At 35.3% G+C, this 17,326-nt stretch overlaps 1 protein-coding gene across 3 annotated transcripts; it reads left to right on the top strand.

Annotated features, from left to right (window-relative positions):
* Nucleotides 1–551: 551 nt before the first annotated feature.
* On the top strand, nt 552–14,745 carry LOC116212004 (probable nucleoredoxin 1). 3 transcript variants are annotated; one of them, XM_031546584.1, is made up of 7 exons: nt 552–947; nt 2,080–2,149; nt 9,143–9,904; nt 11,351–11,441; nt 11,629–13,002; nt 13,980–14,068; nt 14,292–14,745. In XM_031546584.1, exons 1-5 carry the CDS (start codon nt 902–904, stop codon nt 11,689–11,691), a joined length of 1,032 nt encoding a protein of 343 aa, XP_031402444.1. In that variant the 5' UTR covers nt 552–901; the 3' UTR covers nt 11,692–13,002; nt 13,980–14,068; nt 14,292–14,745. The 3 variants fall into 3 exon arrangements, with proteins under 3 accessions (XP_031402444.1, XP_031402453.1, XP_031402436.1); XM_031546593.1 differs by having other exon boundaries at nt 11,629–12,011; nt 13,980–14,745; XM_031546576.1 differs by having other exon boundaries at nt 13,980–14,745.
* The last annotated feature ends 2,581 nt before the right edge of the window (nt 14,746–17,326 follow it).

Here is a 17,326-nt window from a genome sequence, read left to right as displayed (position 1 = left end):
ACACATGCATACACACTTACATGCTTATATATATATATATATACATATATAGGGGTAATTACACTAGTGGTCCAAAAAGTTTCACTAATATATCAAGTTGGTCCAAAAAGTATTTTTTGCTACTTGATAGTACAAAATGTTTCAAAGTTGTAACATGATAGTACAAACCGTTATCTCGCCATTGACGTTGTCATCTCGTCATTGACATGGGTGGACCTTTAAGTTAATTAAAGAAATATTTTATACCATTATGTTACATCTGTAAAACATTTTGGACCATTAAGTGATAATTTCAAAAGAATTTGAACCATCATGTAACGTTCCACCAACTCCTAAAAACAATTCAGAGCCACATGTTAGCCACGTTTCGGCCACGTCAGCTTCGCTTGACGGTGTCAATGGTGAGATAACGGTTTGTACAATCATGTTACAATTTTGAAACATTTTGTACCATCAAGTAGCAAAAAAAATTTTTTGGACCAACTTGATACATTAGTGAAACTTTTTGGACCACCAGTGTAATTACCCCTATATATATATATATATATATATATGTCCCCACGTTGCTGGGGGAGTTAAAAAAAAAAAGAGTGAAGGCATGGGCTCCACGTGGCCCACAAGTTGCCCCCATTTTCCACCACCTTCTATTTCATCTAATATGTTCTTTCTTTATTATTTTTCTCATTCTCTGCTCTACGGGGGAGTTGGGGAAAACCGAATAGAAACAGAGCAACACAAAGAGAGAGAGAGAGATAGAGATAGAGAGTTCGAGAGCTCAAGATGGAGCTCACGGATGAAGGGGACAGAAAAGAACGAGACTTGATGAAGAGGGGTGGATAGAATCGAGCTGGGAAGTGGTGATATAGAGCTGAATAGTGGTGCCCACTGCAGCGGTGAAATTATGCAGAAACGGATAAATGAACGGGTGCTTCGGGGTCAATCGGGAGGTAAGTTGGTTCCCGTTTTCTGTGAAACTTCAAAGGGTGATTTTCGGTGGTATAAGCTTCGTCTTGATACATTTAGCACATCAACACGTGTTGATTTGGCTGCCCATCCAACAACTCATTGTTGATCCGTTTTTGGTGAGATTGTTTCCGATATCCATCAATTGTTTTGGTGAAACATCTCTCGGTTATCTAAGAATAATTGTTGAGCTTAGTGAAGTCCAGGATTTTCCTCTTCATTCAGATTGAATATGATTGTCTTAAGATGAAGTTGCTTAAGCTTATAGGGATTAATGGAGGATTTAGTTCGTGTGTTGATTTTATGTTTAATTATCCTATCTTGATGTTTTGATTTGGATGAAAGATAGATGTATTTATAGGTTTGGCGCTGTTTAATTTGTCTTAAGGAATTTGGATTAGATTTCTTGTATGTTTGATTCATTCTTCCAGAATTTATGTTGATTGGGAACTCATTATGTACCGAGCAAATTTTTGGGTCTACAAGTTGATATTTGCATATTTTCTTTTAATGTGAAAAGCGTGTTTTCTTTTTCTTTTAAGGTTATTAGGGGTTTAGGATGGTCTTGTCTTACAAATTTTGTGAACTAGGATTTTGTTTAATTGCAATGGGATACACATGTTAAGTTGGACATTGAGGAATGTGTTAAGTTTATAAGGATTTATTTGTTTGATTGCTTGAGTAATTTGTGAGTTTAAAGCTTGTTAAAGGGTGATTTGAGGAATAAGACAAATCGATATTGATTGGTTGTTAATGCTGAGGGAAATTAAAGATGGAATTTACTAAATTATTTATTTGGGATATATAGTGGTCTTCTTTAGCTTTTGATACGTTTTGGTGCTCGTATGTATTTGGTCTTATATAAATCTTTCATTTACCTTGAAATTGACAAGAACAATCAGGATTGTTTAAATGGGAATTATGGAGATTATTTTAAGTAGTTTTTGACATCGATGAGAAATGGACATAATGAATATGATATATATATATATATATATATATATAAATTGTGACTTATTGGAAATAAGAGGCTCTAAGGAAGATTTTGGGAGGTATTAAAAGTTCCTATGATGATGCTATATTTTTATTATCTAATCTAATGTTTGCGAATAATAGGGACCGTGAAGACTGAAACCTTGCACTCTGAAGGGTTGATTGAATTTGCTATCTCTGTGGGGGGTTTTCGGTGAGTACTTCATTCCATTGTGAAATGATATATATATATATATATATATTATGTGAGTACTCTATTCCCTTGTAAAATGATGTATTATAGTTATATAAATTATTTAGGAAGAATATTGTGATAGTTAGAGATTAAGAAATCGGTCTTGCTATGTTGTATGAATTGATTTGAGAGATATTGCCCTTTTATGTTTATTTTGATTTGAGATATGCAGTGTGATTGTATATGTTGATTGTGTATGAGATATGTGATGATAATGTGGTACCATTGTAATGTGATTGAGGTTGTGCTTATGTATGATGATATATGAGGTGCGATTGTTGTTTGATTATAGCTATGGGACCGCTGATCCGGCGGTATATAAATAGAACGCCTAGACCGCTGATCCGGCGGGATACAAAAATGGACGCCTAGACCGCTGATCCGGCGGGATATAAAAAGGGATGCCTAGATCGCTGATCTGGCGGGATACAAAATGGACGCCTAGACCGCTGATCCGGCGGGATACAAAAAGGGACGCCTAGACCTCTGATCCGGCGGGATATAAAATGGACGCCTAGGCTCCTACTACTGGAGGATAATGGGCAGCCCCCGCTTATGAGACATGGATGTTGGGAGTTAAGGATGATATAAATGAGATGTGCGGGGTCACAGTACCGTCATAACTCTGTTGCGAGGAAATGCAACCCTATTGCTATATTAATTGCTTGTGTTGTATATTGTTTGTCTGGTATGATTGTTGGAGATGTGATGATTGTTGAGATTGCTAGAGATGTGATGATTGTTGAGACTGTCTAAAGTTGTTCTGTGAAAGCTGTGTTGATGCTAGAGCTTGATCTGTCAAGTGATCATGTAATGATTTGTTATGGAACGTTGAATGAATGGATATTTGATGCTTATGTAATATTGGATATTAGAAAAAAATTGTTGGTACGGCTGAGTGCATTTGTTAGTAGAACTTGAATTTAGTTACTATGTTTAATATAATTATCATTATAATTATGTATATATATAAACTGTATATATGTGCGGGTGAGCTGATCGTTGGATTAAATGTGATTGTATTACTTATTTGAATATTTGATTGTTTGTAAATAAATATTATTCAATAGTAATTCATTTGGCTTTGGAATTTTGTACTCACTAAGATACAGCTCATACCCTGCATATATTTTTCCATATGAACTAGGAGCTAGACTAGCAACTCAGAGAAACATTTTGGACATCGAGGATCAACTTGGAGGACTAGGTAGGAATCTTAGTTATTGGATAAGTATTCTTTTTGCATAGAATGTACTGAATATGTTATTATGACCTGGAGCTTTTGTTTAGTATATATATATATATATATATTTGAGGTTGATGGATTGGATATATATATATTTAGGTTTATGGAAAGCATGATTTATATGACTAGTTTATGTGATATGGATATAGAGGAAATATAGGGGAAATTTTGCTGAAATTTCGGGTCGTTACAATATTGTATATCATAGGGATAAAAAGGTAAATCTATCTTATATATATTAAATTTAATACAGTGTAATAAATAGTAGCATAATTTTAAAGAAGTATAATTAAGATAAATAGTACTAAAGTAATTACAAATGCATAAAAATTAAGAGTTTATAAATAAAATACTTAATAATTTTAACACATGTATATAAACTTGACTATTCGACAATTATTAGATTCGTAAAGGTAAATATTGTAATATCATAGGGATTGAAAGGTAAATCTGTTATATATATATATATATGCATATTGAGTTGAATGCAGTGTAATAAATAGTGGCATAATTATAAATATATATAATTAGGATTAAATAGTACTAAATCAATAGTAAATGCATAAAAATTAAGACTTTGTAAATAAAAATACTTAATAATTTTAATATACATAAAATATATATAATTAAGACTAAACGAGACTAAATTAATAATAAATGAATAAAAATTAAGAATTTATAAATAAAAATACTTCATAATTTAAATATATATGCATAAATATGTTTTGATGTGAAATATCTGAATGTTAATATATCCTCAAAACTTAAAATAACTGCAAAATTAGCCTCAAAACTTGGCATACTAATTTCGAAATGGAGAAATAATAATTTTGAAAAAGTTACTTCAATGCTTCTTTGTTAATATAGTAGTGATACATATAAATAGATCACAATTTCTTAAGATTTTTAGATAAAATTATTAGGTATTATATACTAATAAAAAATAATTAACTCTTTATTAAATTTTTAAAATTTAACTAAAAATAATTAAAGTTTGAATAGGTAAATATAATTATATTTTTGGTGAAAGCCCCATGCAATGTACTGGTAAAAAAAACTAGTATCCTATAAATTGGAACAAGAAAGTTTATTTTATACACTATATCTTTACTAATCACTGTAGTATTCCCTATATTATAACTCTTACTTGATATTGCCTGCTCTCTGTGTGTACCCTCTTTTATATATATTACGATTTTATTATCTTTACTACATAGACTTTTTTTTTTGTTTCCATAAAACTATTATACGTACTTATTTATCATCATCATGATTTCTAATTCTTTGACTCTCATTCACAATATGTTTTTTTTATGTACATTCAATAGAGTATATAGTTTTAATGTCATTGTTCTATCCATATTCATTGTATATTGCCATGTCTGTAATTATCTATTTTGTAATATAAAAATTGATAAAGAAAAGCCGCGTACGAGCAGGTATCAACTTGTAGTGTTTATTATGTCTACTTGGTCAAATAAACGTTCTGAACATATCTTTTTTGCTATTTATATTCACTTGTACATTATATGTGTTAATTATTTATCTTCGATCATACAAAAATTGACAAGAAGTTAACGGACAACGTGTGGGTATCAACTAGTTACTTTATAATTTTGGAAGCCCCAAATGCGCTGGAAGACAGACTTGAGCATAACATCATGGTTTTCTTTTAGTTTATTTGCTCGAAACTGGTGATGCTTTGCTAATAAATTATCATGTAGAGATGATTGATCAATGATAAATTCATGGCAAGTACATGAAGTTTTGGAAGGCGTTTGTTTAAGAGGTTATGATTAAGCTGAAACCAAGGAGAGATATGATATTGCTCCTTTGGTGGGAATAGACGGTCAATTAAAGTCTACAATGAGCTTGTTGGACATTCAATCTAATGATGGCGTGCGGTATATTGGAATCCATTGAATGGGTGGCATTGGCAAGACGACTCTTGCTAAGTTTATTTTCAACAAAATATCGGCTAGTCTTGACCCTAAGTTGGCAAGGCAATTGGATTTACATGAGAGGATTGAGAAGGGCTTTCGTAAAAAAAAAAGTCCTTATTGTTCTTGATGATATTGATAGTTGGGAACAAATCGAGAAGCTCGCAAGAAAGTCTACATGGTTTGGTTCAGGAAGCAAGATAGTTATCACAACCATGAACATAGACGTGTTGGCAATTGGAAAAGAAAAACTCCACAAAGACGACATTTGGCATATGGAGATGGGGACGCTAAATCCTAATGATGCACTTCAGCTTTTCAGTAGATACGTGCTCGAGAATGAATCTCCTTCTCAAGCTTTTAGAGAACTTTCTGTAGAGGCTGTTTCTAGAACTGGTGGACTTCCTCTGGCTCTTGTAGTGATTGGATCACTCTTCCACCAGTACAAGGATCCTCGGGTATGGAAAGATATCATAGAGAGGTAAAAAATGATACCTTTGGATGCAGTGAAGTATAGGCTAACGATAAGTTATGACAACTTAAAATGTGATCAAAAGCAAATATTTCTTGCCATAGCATGCTTCTTCATTGGCACTGAGAAAACAAATCCAATTTACATGTGGGATGCTTGTGAATATTACCCACACTGGGTGCTTGGAGTCCTATGTTCCAGGTCCTTGGTAAAGATTTTGGACAATGACCAAATATGGATGCATGATCAGCTTAGGGACCTTGGTAGGGATATTGTTCTTGAGGACAGTCTTAATGGTCCCAAAAAGTGTACTAGGATATGGATGCACGGGGAAGCCATGTAAGTTCTGAAGAGCAAAGAGGTAATAATGACAAATATAAATTCTTAGGAGCACTTTCAAGGTTTTTTTTTTCTATGGGATTTGGGGGGTCTGTTAGTCCACCATTATCGTTGTTTTAGTTCTTTTTTGGCAGACAATCTTAATTGGCCAATATTTCTTTACTTTTAAGCAAGAAAAGGAAATTCCCGAAGGAGTCCAACTGAAATACCATTTGGAAGGATTCCATTAGCCCATCCATTTGACATTGGGGAAGATTGGAAGCTTAACAAATTTGAGATTTCTCGACTTGGGATGGGCGATACTTCAGCAAGACATCAAACATTGCGCTCCAAATTCAAGATGGCTCCGTTGGCTCTGTGATACTTCACAGATTATTGATAGCACATTGTTCTTTGTTCATTTACAGAATGCAAAGAACTTGAAAGTTCTTAACCTCAAGGGAGCTGAGAACTTAGAAAAACACACCTAGTTTTCCTATGGGAATGGCTTTGGAAAGATTGGTTCTTAAAGGCTGCTACTGCTTGGCTGCTATTGATAGCTCCATAAGCAATCTAAAGTGCCTAAGGTACTTGAACCTTGAGCAGTGTGATAACTGATAATCTTTGCGAATTATCAAAAGAATTCAGTCTCCTAGAAAACTTGACCGAGATGATCATAACGAAAACGAGATTTGGAACTTTCAGCTTTCCGAAATCCATCCATAATCTAGTGAAACTCAAGTGCGTCAAACTAAACAATTTAGAACTGGGGAATCTTACCGAGTCACTTGGTGCACTAAGCTCCCTTGTAGAGTTGGACCAGAAAGGCACAGCCATTATTAATTTGCCTGATGCGATTGGAGGACTGCTAGAGCTTGAGAAACTGTCTCTGGAAAGCTGTAAAAGGATATCGAAACTCCCTCGTGCGCTTTGGGCACTGAGATCATTAGTATACTTGGATCTCTCATATTCAGGACTACATGAGTTGCCTTCTGGAATTGGAGGACTGAAGAAACTTCAGTACTTACGGTTATCCGGTTGTGTTGAGATAAAGAAGCTTCCCGATTCACTTGGGGAGTTGAAATTACTGGTTGAGTTGGATTTGAAGGGCACGAGTATTGCTGAGCTGCCCAATCAATTGGAAGCTTGGAAAATCTAAAGCAGCTACTTCTACGCAGTTGTAAAGCGCTAAAGCAACTTCCCGACTCATTGTGGGGACTAAAGTCATTAGTCAGACTAGATTTATCCAGGACGGTGATAAAAGAGTTGCTTCACTCTATTGGATGCTTGCAAAATTTAGAAGAGATTTATTTGAAAAACTGCAAAAAGTTGAGAGAACCACCCAAATTGTTTGGCGCATTGAGGAAGCTCAAAAAGTTGGATGCTCAATCCACTGATCTTTCGAAAGGTCTTCCCATGGAAATGTCTGGCCTTTCCCCTTTGAGATCCATGAATCTCTCATGGTCCAGAATACGTCAACTTCCCTCCTCTATCATTCAGATCTCTCATCTCCAAACCCTCAAACTAAATGGTTGTTCTAAGCTCAAAGATCTGCCCAATCTCCTGCCAAGTTTGACCCTGCTACATCTCAGATCCAACTCCCGGAATGAAGACCGGTGTCTCCCAAATCTGCCGAAATTAAAAACATGAGGGTGGAAGGCCATCTCTACTAAGATGGGATCAGGGGCTTACACAGTCTGACCAAGCTAGAGTTACGACTTTGGTCTATCACCACAATACCGACTGACTTTGTTTCCTTATCTCAGCTCAAGAAGCTTCTGCTAGATTGCCCAAAATTGAAGGATGTCCACAATTTCCTGCTAATTTAGAGGAGAGGGTTCTTGAGCACATTAGGAATGATATCATATGCCAAATCTTTCTAGCTTGAAGAATTTATACATTTAACAAGTCCTAAAGTGCTCGAATGATTGGGTTCATGGAAGACTTGGAGTTGAGATCAAAGATCTGCAGTCTGTAGACAATGCGCTCTTAGTGTCTATCAGCTCAAAGATCACACTTGGACTACATCTTCCAAAATGGTTGAGAGATCTAATTGTCAGGGATTGCCGGTGGCTTGGTCATTTGCCATACACCTCACATCTGAAGAATCTAGTGAGTCTCCATATTTCATGGTGTTCAACTAAGATTTTGGGCCTCGGCAAATTGAAATGCTTGCAATATATAGATATTTCATATTGCCATTCCTTGAGAAAGATAGAGAAGCGAAGACTTAGAGTTGGGATCAAAGATCTGCAGTCTGTAGACAATGCGCTCTTAGTGTCTATCGGCTCAAAGATCACACTTGGACTACATCTTCCAAAATGGATGAGAGATCTAACTATAAGGGATTGTCGGTGGCTTGGTCGTTTGCCATACATCTCACATCTGAAGAATCTAGTTAGTCTCCATATTTCATGGTGTTCAACTGAGATTCCGGGCCTTGGCAAATTGAAATGCTTGCAATATATAGATATTTCATATTGCCATTCCTTGAGAAAGATAGAGAAGCGATCCAGGGTGATGAAAGATTTCAAGCACAAGTGCATCTTCAACTGTGATAACTAAAAAATGTACAGATAATACCGTCAAGAATCGGATGTGAGATCTTTTCTATTATATTGCCTACTAGGTCCGAAAATTATAGTCAGATATCGAAATTGATCCAGGTCGCTTGCATTAGATCTTTTCCTTGGCACATGATCAATTTGGCATGAAGACTAGCTAGCAAGAAGATTGAAGTTATGATTCGCTAACTACTGCATTCTTGCATCTTGCAATCATATGGCTTTATCAGTCACGTGACGACTTCTCCCAGTGTTCCATTATTTAGTGAAGTTGCTCCAACTAAAGTTGATGCATTATCTTTTCTTTACATTTTACAATACATAATAATGTAGTAGTACATTAAAACATCTGGAATCCTGTATCTATAGTAATACATAACTCTCTGAATTTTTGTTGCTCTGACTGAAAAGGTGGGGGACTACACAACAGACATGGACACTGCCGAGGAGGGGGCTCGCACATTGCAATCTATCTTGGTATCGGGAGATCGAGATTTTGTCATTAGAAATGGAGGAGCCAAGGTCCGGGTTTTCTGATTTATTGGGGAAGAACATCCTCCTCTATATCTCTGCTTATCAGAAACCTCCTTGCCATTCTTTGCTTCCAAAGGTTCTCAAAGCATACCATGAGAACAAAGCTAAAGATGAGGCCTTCGAAGTAATATACATCCCAATTGAGGGCAATCAAGCTGCCTTTGAGCAATACTTTTCGAGAATGGCACAGTGGCTGGCACTTCATTTTGGTGACTCAAGGATCTTATCATTGGTTATCAAACTTGAAATCCATCATATACCAGAGCTGGTAGCTCTAGGACCAAGGGCTCAAATTATAACCAAACAAGGCAGAAGCCTTATAGAAGTTTACAGGACGGATGCTTATCCCTTCACGGATGACCACATTGAGGATATGGTGAACAGTTGGCCCGAGAAGTTGCGACACGCGCTGCACTGCTATGAGCCTAGGCTCACCCGACAGGTCCGTTTCACAGGTGATGGTTGCCAGGAAATGGGATCCGTATGGTCATACTTCTGTAAGAAGTGCCATTTTGATCTTCATCCCCCTTGTGCTTTCAGAGAAGGCAAATTAAGAAACCAGTCAGAGGACTCGGAGGAGGACAAGATCGCGACGGGCGAGCATGAGTTCCAGCTCATCCCGAATTTCAGTGAGATCAAGTAAGCTCGGTCGTGAAATTAGAAATAATTTACTAAAAGTTTAAAACTTCAAAAATTCGTTAAACATTTTGTAAATTATTATATCTTCTTTGAAAATAATGAAAAAAATTATTATATCTTTGAAAATAATGAAAACTGAAAATCTCATGAAGAATAATTTATAGCTCTCTAAGTTCATAATTTAGCTTTTTTTTCTTTATCTGAAAAATAAGTTCCCAAGCCAGAATAGTAATGCACTTTAACAATTGAATTTTTATTTTTCAAGGGATTGATTGGATGAATTTTTTCTTTATGTGCTATCAGAGTAGTAAGATTAGTATGCCGTCAACATGCCAAAAGTCTCTATGTTATCCTTAAAAGTTATATATAACAATTTAATTGAGTATAATGTTAAGAAAAATATTATTGCTTTTCTTAAAATCTCGCCCTGATATAGTTTGCTTTGTTCTTTTATGAGTATTCAAGTTTATTGGACGTGTATGTTGCACGGATCTTATAAAGAAACTTTCGTTATAAAATTTCAAATATGAAAACAATAATTAGAATCAATTTATAGTTTCTATTAGTATGTAAAATGTTATGTAGTAAATTCATACATTTAATAGAAGAATATATATATCAACTATATATAGAAATTGTTTAAGTAAGGAATTCATGTAATATATATATCATTATAATTTTCAATTTAGCTTCTAAAAAATTAATTAAAAAATTAATACTTTTGGATAAAACCGTTAAGTTTTATTTTTATGAAAAAATAATACTCTTATCAAAACTTTAAATTTCATTATTTGCTTGTGCACCTTTATTATAACTGATATTCCATATCTTAAGTTTTTATAAACTTAAATACTTATAGTTTAAATTAATAACTCAATCACTTAAATGAAAGATTTACTCAATTAAGTGTTTATAATATTAGCTATAGCTTAAAATTTGTAAAATTAATTCTAAGTTTACATAAGTATAAATGATTATTTATTTTCTTAAAATAACGAATATATTTATTTATGAATGCTATGATAATAAGTTATTGAAATATACTTTTGTACTTCTTTGAATATTTTCTTTAAAGAGCAATGAAATATTATGCATTTGACTAATGAAATATTAAAGAAGCAAAACTTTGTTACATGCATCTCTTTATTGGAGGCAAGTTTCTTTTTTTCGGTGGAGAAAGGGACTGAAGCCCGTAATTGGAGGCAAGTTTAGTTGAACTAATGATATACTAATTAATGGCTTAATTGTAGTTAATTTTTTCTAATTTGCTTCTATAGATAGAAATAAGTCACTGGAGGTAATTAAATCAGAAAGAATTTACTCCTTTTGCCTCTTTTAGAGGCAACTTACTTTATCTGATTATACGTGCCAGAAGTACACACATACGTCGCTATCGCGCGTATGGGTCTTAAGCTAATACTGATGGCAATAGTTTTCCCCTGTCAGAATGGGTCTGAAGGCTGAAGCTGGATGTTCAAGCTCATTAGCCGACCAATCCGAAGTCAATGATCCAGAACTCGAACCATTTAAGATGAAGGTGCGGTGTATGATTTAATTAAATTATTTGTTTGAAAGTTGTGCAAAAGTCTCAAAAGTTATTAAAGCTTAATCGTAAATTAATTTGACATAAATTAAAAGTAATTTGTCCAATGTTCTAGCATTATACTGTAGTTATGAGTAGTTTATTTTTAGAAGATAGCGCACAACTTTTTTCTTTTTGGCAGGACATATCGTACAACCGTTTGAAGGTAAGCGGCATTAACCTTCTCGGATTTGCTATTTTGTGAGATTCTGTATTTTTGGTGAAGTTGTGAAAACCAAATCCCAAACGATGCAACTATTGTTTGTAATTAATTGATGGTCAATCATATATAGGTTATAGATATATAAGTTACACGAACTTAACACGTAGATGAGGAGATTTTGCGGTCTATTCGTTGGTCTTGAAGATGCAGGCATAAAATCTTTATTTCGTGATATTACAAAAAGAAAAAGAGGAAAAATCTTTATTTGGCGGGATGATCAAGACAGATGCGCATGTCCGAAGAGAGGATTTGGAGAAGAATAAAAGTCCGAAAATCACCTGGCATCTCATAGAGAATGATCGGTAAATTGGGGTTCCTCTTTCATGACGCTGCTTTGCGTTTCTTGAATGATTTGCTCCCTTCTGATAAATCCAGCTTGCTTGTTATCTATTGCCTGCATACTCTTCCCCAGAGCTCATCTTTTATCAACTAGAAATCAAAGATAACATATAAATGTAATACTAATAACCGAACAGCAGTATATAGCATCAACGCATCTAGCTCACAATTTATTATTAGGATAAATTCCACCGATAATCCTATAATTTTGTATATAGATAACAAGACCCCATTCTCACAAAAATGGGACTCGCACCACCCATGTCAAACTTATGATTGTACAGTACATTTAAAACAATATGACAAATAAAAAAAGGAGAGAAAATCAGTAAAGAAAATATAATCTCACAAAATATTCTCTTATTTTTCCACAATTTTCTCCCACTTCCCACAATTCTCTTATCCCATTTTTTTCTCCTTTCTCATAACTTAAACACACTCTGTAAAATCACTTTTCGTAATTTTTCCTATTTTTTTTGTATTATTTGCAACGACATTGGTATATAAAAATTTGCGTGTAACGCATGTGCAAATCGGCAACTCATAAAACGAAAAATAATTTATGCAACATATCACCTAAAGGAATAAAAATTATACAATAATTCTTAGTGAGCCGACCTGGCTCGACTGGATTAGTTGGGATTCAATCAGACTTCCGGATATCAGGATTCACACTGAAAAAATTATAAAATAATTTTAACTCCGTCATGTAAAATTCTTAAGTTCTAATGTGCCTCATGTAAAAAAAAATTTATATTGCGAGGTCGAGAGACATAGAGAATGAAGACAGAAGCTCAGCCTCAATAGACATGGAACTCTATGTATTTCATCTGTTAGGCTTCCCCGAAGTATTTCACGACATAAGGATTGACGGACATGTAGTGGGCAAAATTGAACCGCCTGCGTTTCATGAGATGAATAGAAATATAGAGGCAGTTATGAAGGCTATTCCAAGTAAGAGAAAATATATATACATATGTATATATTAACTAATTATATTGCTTGTGTATTGCACGGTTATTATACTATAGATATTACTATTTAAAACAATTATTTTCGACCATTTATGAAAAGAATATAATGAAGGTAGCATAGAATATACTTGCAAAGGAATGATAATAATAACAATTCATTGTAGAAAAATTGGGAAACCTTCTCTTATTTATTTTATCACATTATTCAGAAATTATATTTACTTTGTACATATGTGAGGATGTTTCCGTTCTAAAAGATATACCATGCGAATTGTTTTAATCTTATAATAATGATTATATGAAAAGAAACATCATGGGATTAAAAGAATTTATAAGAAGAAAAAATAGTTAACTCTAAAAGTGAATTTTTTTTTTAGATTTACTTATTTTTTTAATGTAATTAAAATCAATGTGAAAAATTATATAAAGTGAAAAATTGCATTATATTTGGGCAATATGAAAAAATATAAAAAAAGTGAAAAACATAGAATTATTTATAAATCTAAAAAAATATACGATCACTTGTCTACCGATAATTGTTAAAAACAATTACCAAAGTATACTTTCGTACATACATAAGTATATAAATATATATATGTATATATATTTTCAGAATGTATGTATTTTTTTATTTTGTTAATATGAATTGTTTATATATATATATATATATTTCTAGAAAATAAATATTAACTTTATTATTTATTTGATAAATATTTTATTAATGTGAATTAATTGCATATATTTAGATTATGTCACTATTTAATGCATTTGTATTAAACTTTATTTATATATATAGATAATAATAATATATAATAATGATGATGATGTTGACAACGATGACAATAACAATAACAATAATAAAAGCATAATATAATTATCCGTGGCACTTTAACTCTCTCCCCTGTTCCATCTCCATCGATCATGATCTCCAGTTATCTCTCCTTCTTCCATAATTAGATCCCGAATTCCGAAAAGCCACCAGAAGAAAGCATCACGATCACGAGATTGGATCCGATCGAGCACTGCCCAAACGGCTTCTCCTTGAGGTACATTTCATCCTATGCCTTGTTTTTCTCCTCTCTATCTGCTTCACAGTTATTCTGTACATGTCAAGGTTTAGGACTAGCTTGTATGTGTCAGAGACATAGCAAAGTTGTCCTTGCAAATAAATAATATTTTGTTTTAGGAAATGGAAATAAAATTTCAAAGAGGTATTCCTAAATCTTGTAACTAATTCCAAATGATCCTTTTTTTTCCCTACTCATGGAGAAAGTATTTAGTGCAACTATGTTACCATATCAACACTGTCATGTGGTAAGACCATCCAACCAAAAGATGGCAGCTGGTGGAATTGCCCCGTCAAAGAACCATCTCCACAGCTAATGGGACCTCTACAATCCCAAATGATGTTTATGTACTTTGACGCAACAAAAAAGAGCCAGATATGGAAGGCTTTGAAGCAGCTCTAAGAGAAATATTGGAACCATCTGATCCTCTGACACCAAGAATTTTGGAGTATGAGACCTAAAAAATGAAGAGATGAAGCAACAGGAAGGATTGCTTAGCGATTTTGTCATGATTGAGTAGTGGTTAGATACTGGCAGCGGACTTATGGTTTTATTGAGCAGAAAGGAATTTTATGTTTAACCATATAAGGGAATTGTATATAAGCTTTTATGTAATTGTTTAATTAAAAACGTTGTTGTAAATCTTCTTTCTATCTCTTTTGGGTAGCCAACGAAATTATACGATCAATATGGAGATGTCAAAGTTAATTGGCTAAATCTCATCCAAAAAAAGAGATCTTCATATGGTGAGGTTTCATATAGTAGTCTGTTCATTTTTGCTTTGTTATCGTTCATCTTGGCTTGATCTTTTTTGCCACTGTCTTGTTATATTTTCTGTTTATTTTCCATTGTTTTTGCTTTGCTCATGGCAATTATTTGTCCATTTTCGACATATATACTTTGATATCTGCTACTTGAAATTGATTAAGTTAGTGTTAGGAAACATGATTAAAATTGTTTACCCGATAGTAATTAAGTGAGATAGAATTCGAGTTAATCTAGGCCCTTTTATCGGGTTCCCAGGAAATTGTTGAGCAGAGTTTATCACGTGCCGGGTCTTCTGCAAGAACAATTGGGAACAACACTGGCAATAAATTTTGTGTACACTCGATTTTCGCACCTAACGGAGCTTGCAACGCACGTGATGAATGTTTGAGCTTAATTAGTCAATTCGGGCCTTAACTAGAGGTCCATGATACAACGTAATGGACGGACAAGGGCCCAAACAGTGGAAACAGCAGTGATCGAGTTCTTGAAAACCCGACCTGAGGATTCGCGGCACTACCCACATGGACAGCCGTTGACGGGTTGGGGGATTATGAAGAAAATCAAGGAAGTTCCTTACCGGGCTGATTTAGCAAGGAAAGGGCACATGCCAGTGGCTCATAAAGGGAATTTTGCTGATTCTTTCCCAAGACGGAGTCGATTACATACGTGGACGTGTATACTTGGCTGGCACACTTCTATGTAGTAGATAAGGATTATTTCCTTAGTAAGACAAATTAAATATTGGAATAGTCTAGTGTCACGGGTGTGCGGACCCAAATTTCGTCTCATCGGGGCTTGCATGCGTTGCGCTGATCGCACGGCTTGGAAATGTTCACCTTCCCGGGAGATGTGCGACGGACACACGTGAGAAGGGAGTCCCTATTACCTATTTACGACCCGGAGGTCGAGAGCCGGTGAGTTTCCTCGGACCTAGAGTAAGGATACACCTAGTTTGCTAAGGCATATGGTTATGCAGAACCAGGAGTTCCGAATTCAGGGGTTCCGTGATGTGCGGGTCTATATCCCGCACGCCATTTCAATACTCTAGTTTGTCTAAGGTTTGCCGTTTTTAGTCTATTTATGGCTTGATTAAGTCGCAATCGTCTTACCTGGTTTGATACCGTAAATTCATGGAAGCAATCGATTCGAGCTAAGAGGCGGAAAGAGAAGCGGATCCTCGGATCTGGGGTTTGGTCCATCGTCCTCGCGTCTCAGCCTACCGGACTATGATGGTGGGTTTACCGTGTGGACTGGGCCTGTAATTCGTGTGGTCTTGCTCATCTCGGGGACCCGTAAATCGACTCAATTAGTTCCGACTCTCGGACCTCACACTTGTCGACCAGGATCTTTACATAAACGAATGTACAAAAAATTACCTTACAATATGCTCTCAAATAATAAGTACAAATTACAACAGATGGATCCCAATCGACTCTCGTTAGGCCAATATTCTACTCCTGCTCACCATGAGGTTGGAAATATCGAAACTAACATTAATGAGACGAAGTCTCATGAAAGTCGGAGGTCAGGTCCGACCGAACCAACGGGTTTCAGAAGAACCGAATGGTCCTTGAGAAAGCCGTGGGACCGGTCAAGCTCTTGGGTGATTGCCTAATCCCTTTTCACACGCCCCGATCCGAGTCATCCTCCACTTGGACACTACTCATATTGAAACGGTGACTCAGGGCTCGAACCTATATCGCGCTTGAGTCGCGCACCCTCAGTGTGTGTTGGGTGTTGGACCCCGTGATCGATGGTTGGGGCATTGGACCCTCGTGCATACCGTGCCCTATAGAGTTAGGCTCGACCAATAAGGAAACAGATGAAAGCAGATGAAGAAAGGCAAAAACAAATACAAACAGGCAATGTGTGTGTTATTGCCGGATTTAAGTTGTTTATTAGGTTATGAACTGGGATTGATTCGTAAACATGGTTCTATGCTAAACAGACAAAAACAGAACAAAAGTGCACGGTGAAAATCAGCCAAGGGCCGCCCTGATAAGACATGTAGCATTCGATATTGCTTAAAAGGACTTGACATGCATGATGTCTGCAGTCAAGTCTCTATGTGCGAGTTGATTTTTTGTTATTCTATTTTGTGACATTAAGGGCTTAAAAGATTATGACAGGCAATATATTTTATCAGAAATCTAAGACCCATTGTTTTGTCCCATATGTTTCCCCCATGTATGAATTATGCCAGGCATGAAATTAATTTGTTTTTCATGTTTTAACCCATTCCAAGCACAAATTTAGGGAAATGGGGACATGAAACATCACAGGGGTGCCAAGGTCTTTTCTTATGTCCCATGTGAGACTGGACAAACTTTTACGGGCCATCCCCGCTCATGGCTCCTATTCAATTCCTTAAACACCTGAATCTACGCTAGGATGACAGAAACATGTAGACATAAAAGGGAGGGTAAGACGGGTAACAACCGCATCTAGATAGCGTCCGCCTCTTTCCTT

Source organism: Punica granatum, chromosome 1 (genome assembly GCF_007655135.1).
Source record: "Punica granatum isolate Tunisia-2019 chromosome 1, ASM765513v2, whole genome shotgun sequence".
Taxonomy (NCBI): Eukaryota; Viridiplantae; Streptophyta; class Magnoliopsida; order Myrtales; family Lythraceae; genus Punica; species Punica granatum.
This window is presented reverse-complemented; position numbering and strand designations above follow the sequence as displayed.

Coding starts and splice junctions, on each gene's coding strand:
- LOC116212004 (XM_031546593.1), top strand. CDS start 902: ATGCAGAAACGGATAAATGAACGGGTGCTTCGGGGTCAATCGGGAG. Junction 2,150..9,142: donor ATCTCTGTGGGGGGTTTTCG/GTGAGTACTTCA, acceptor CTGACTGAAAAG/GTGGGGGACTACACAACAGA. Junction 11,442..11,628: donor TCGAACCATTTAAGATGAAG/GTGCGGTGTATG, acceptor TCTTTTTGGCAG/GACATATCGTACAACCGTTT.